Raw genomic sequence first — 3,762 nt, forward strand, 5'->3', positions numbered from 1 at the left:
TACTTGTCCTGCCCTCCCCACCCTCCCGAGCAGGTCAGTCCGCCGCTCCCCCCCGAGCAGCCTGAAACCCAGGCAGGGGAGGCTGCGACCGGGCTCTGCCTCCTGGACGCTGCTTTGGAAATGACTTTGAGGCGCTTTGCCTTGCCTCGGACCTGGAAGCCGATTCCGGTCGTTGGGTTTGTTCGCTTGTTTGTTTGTTTGCTGCTTGCTTTATTTAGCTGAAGGACGTGCTAACTGATGGTGCTGCAATTACACATACTTGGGTCTCCCCCCCTCCCCTCTTCCCCTCCTTAGAGCAACCCACGTAACCTTAGAAACGATCGTTTAAGACGTACGTTAGCTAACATTTGCTTTTTTGGATTTTTTGTTTTCCTTAAAAGAGAAACATAAGAATCACAACACATTGCCCGAAAAAAGTGTCAAAGAAGAAGAAAAAAAACTATAAGTAAACATACCAAAACCATATTTGCCTTGTTCAAGGTCCCAAATCGCTTGCATCTTCCTTTTTCTACCTCTCCTTTAGTTTGGCAGGTGAAACAAACAAACAAAAAAAAAATAATCAGACCGCTGTTTGCCCCCCAGAAAGATGTGCGTTGGGTAATTAAAGAGAAGTCTCCTTCTTGGTGTTTATCTAAGCGATTGTGCAAACTGATAAAAAAAAAAAAAAAAAGAGGAAAAAAAAAGTAAAGTTACAGCCTTCAGGGGGAAAAAAAAGGAGGCAAGGTGAAGGGAATAGATTTCCCACAACCTAAAGGGAAGTGCTTTCGATGTATTATTAGCGATCAGCCTTGGGAGAGAGGAAAAAAAAAAATCCTGAACACACTCTAACTTTACACAGACAAGATTTCAGGGGGGGCTTTGTACATAGCTGCTTAGGAATGTGCGCCTCGCCTTTAAGAAAAAATCCCCAAGCCCAAGGTAGGAGATGTCTTTGAGTGATCCTTGTCTCTCATTTCATTCCTTAGAAGGAAGAGCGTCTCGCTACACCTTGTTTGGAGCTGGAAAGGCGAGACTTAAAAAAAAAATATTCACAACCCACCCTTCCAATTGGGGAGGAAAAAAAAAAATAAGAGAGGGAAATCTCCTAACTTAATGACTGTGGGGGTAGGATGGATGCGACCGATTTCAGCCCCCCCCCCCCCCCCCTTCCCCACCTCCCCCCTCCCCGGCAGGGGAAAAAAAAAAAAAGGAAAAAGGAAAAAAAAAAAGCCAACCGCAAACAACTACAGGCTGAACTATCAACACATGCACCGAAGGGGAAAAAATATATAGTGTCCTGTGTAGGGTCGGCAGGGAACGCAAGCACACGCTAAAGCAAGTTGGGAAAGGATCCGAGCTAATCAGCAATCTCTTTCTCTCTCTCTCCTTCTCTCCCTCTCCCCCTCTCTCTCTCTTTCACTGCCCCTGAGATCCCAGCTCGAAAGAGGTACTCCACATTTTTTCATTACCAAAAATCCGTTGCAATAATCATTTGTTGCTAATTGAAACCCTTGGAGACATTTTTTCCCCACCCCCTTCACAAACATGGCAACTTTTAGACATGGGAAGCACGTTTAGTTTTATTTTATTAAAAAAAAAATACGGTTAGGAGGACGCTGAATCTCTCACCCACGAGAAATATCAGCTCGTCAGCCCCCTTCCCCAGGGGGGGGAACGGGACCCCAGTACAGTGAGGGCTTGGGAAAATTTGGAATACATTATACCGCCTTTGGCAGGAGAATACTCTCCAACTAATGGATTCCTGCTCCTTTTTGTGTGTGTGTGTGTATCAGTGTGTGGGGTTTCTGGAAAGAGGGGTGGTGGTCGTGGTGGTGGGAGCCGAGCTTTTATTTTAAGAAACTGTTAGGGTAAGAAGTGTGTCATACTTGACAAATGGAACAAACGCTCTTCCATTTCTTGCTTGTCCTTGCCTTAAAACAGGAATTAAGTTAACCACAGTGCTGCATGTTAATTGCATGTTTACTGGGCTAATGAAAATTACAAAAGGGTTTTGCCACCTCGATCGGTGATGAAAAAGTATGAAGGCGATTGTCATTGCAGCCTTCGGGGAGGGCCGGGGCGGGGGGGGAGGGGGGGGCTGGGCACGAACAATATTGATCAGAAGAAGGATAAATCTTTTAACTGCTCGTTAATACCATAAATATGGTCTACACAAGTTTCCACTCTTGTTAAGTCTAATCAGTACATGGAAGATGGAGACATAGCCCACTTGAATGAATTTTTATTATTGCCAGAGGGGTACTTGCATCTGTGGGCTCTCTCCCCTCCTCGCTTTGCGTGTACCCCCCCCCCCCCCCCCCGCTCCAAAATTCCCCCTTGCTGAGGAGGATCGTGAAGGTGCGCAGAAAGCACAGGAGACAAATCCAAGCTTTTCGTCCTTTCTCCCCTCTTCCAAATGCTCCTTTTCTGTAAAGCTGAACGGGTCACGGTGGGGAAAGCCTAAAGGGGGACACCTCCCCCGCCCCCCGTTTATTCTTGAGATCCGTGGATGAAAGGACGACCTAGTAATTCAGTTTGATGATAACCATTTTCATGCTTGAAAACAAACTGCCAAATTAAACCTAAATGGAAAGAGCAGTGGGAAAGGTAGTGGGAGCAGGGCACTTCGAGATCACCCCCCGCCTCTTCGAAAGGGATTGTTTGGCAAAAGGAGGAGGGAAAGGCAATTAAATAGACTAAAGATGATTTAAATCCCGACCAAAAATAATTCCAGGGAGAAGTTTCCCCCCTCCGGTGTTGCTCAGCCCTGGATTTGAAAACTTTGGCCCAACTTGTGGCGATAGCTACAACTTTGCTCCGCAGGGGTCAGAGGTGAGGGCTATTTTAACCCTAAAAGCCTGCGAGTGACCAAGGTTGAGGCTGGGCTCGCAGCACTAATAGCCATAATTACCTCCTCCCCTTCCAGGGACATTCCTCGCAGCAGCAGTGTTAGGCGCCGAATTGAAGAAAATCCTGGAGTTGAACATATCTTGGGGGGTAAATAACAGCAATATGAAGGAATTTCAGAGTTCTCCCTTTTGCTTGGGGGGATTGAAGCCTTTTTTTTTTTTTCTTTTTTTTTTTTTTTTTTTCCTCCTTTTTTCCCCCTTGCCAGCATTCCCAAGGCGCTGGGTCTTTGTCTTAGAAGGAATGGAGTGTCTGAATGGTGTGAAAGGGACAGAGAGGGTCGCTTCAAATCGATTTTACTTGTCCTCTCTGTCTTTTCGGATCAACGCCCTTCAATGGACACATAGGTGCTCTTTCAACCAAAAACTTGTGCAACATTTTCTGCCTGTATTGGTGCTAAATACAATAAATGCTGGGCAGATTTTTTTTTTCTTTCTTTCCAAAGCAGAAAGCACCCTAATTAAATTGTTTTATATGGACAGTCAAGACAGACCAATTAAGTATGCATTAGTATAAAGATATATTCGAGAGATAAGCGCTCTATAGGAGCCCTGTCTAGGCAAGGTGTGTAAAGTGTCCTCTCGAAGAGAGGCTGTAAGCAGGGTTTCATATGGATTTTTCCCCTCCATTGCCTCCTATACTCGAGTAACGGACTGAATAAGTTAGCGAAAAGCCATTAGTGAAAGTGGTTTCTAAACAAAGTTAACAGGTGGATGTAGCTGGTTTTAGATTTGAATACCAGCCGCACATCTGTAATACACAGCCATATATTTATGCAGCACGTATACATGCAATGTACATTTACAGAGAGAAATGCCTTCGACCTATAGCTGATGTGCAAATGCACACACACGGAAATAAAATAAATAGCTGGGC

At 45.2% G+C, this 3,762-nt stretch overlaps 1 protein-coding gene across 2 annotated transcripts in view; it reads right to left on the minus strand.

The window, feature by feature from the left end:
- NR2F2 (nuclear receptor subfamily 2 group F member 2) overlaps positions 1-1,392 on the minus strand; it is a 13,506-nt gene extending 12,114 nt beyond the window's left edge. The window contains exon 1 of one of the 2 annotated variants that reach the window (XM_074837171.1): positions 456-1,392. In XM_074837171.1, coding sequence (XP_074693272.1) covers positions 456-498 — 43 coding nt within the window. In that variant the 5' untranslated portion in view covers positions 499-1,392. The remainder of the gene's footprint in view (positions 1-455) is intronic. The other variant, XM_074837172.1, reaches the window with a different exon arrangement.
- Between the last annotated feature and the right edge of the window lie 2,370 nt (positions 1,393-3,762).

The sequence above is a fragment of the Strix aluco genome, chromosome 12 (assembly GCF_031877795.1).
Source record: "Strix aluco isolate bStrAlu1 chromosome 12, bStrAlu1.hap1, whole genome shotgun sequence".
Lineage (NCBI taxonomy): Eukaryota > Metazoa > Chordata > Aves > Strigiformes > Strigidae > Strix > Strix aluco.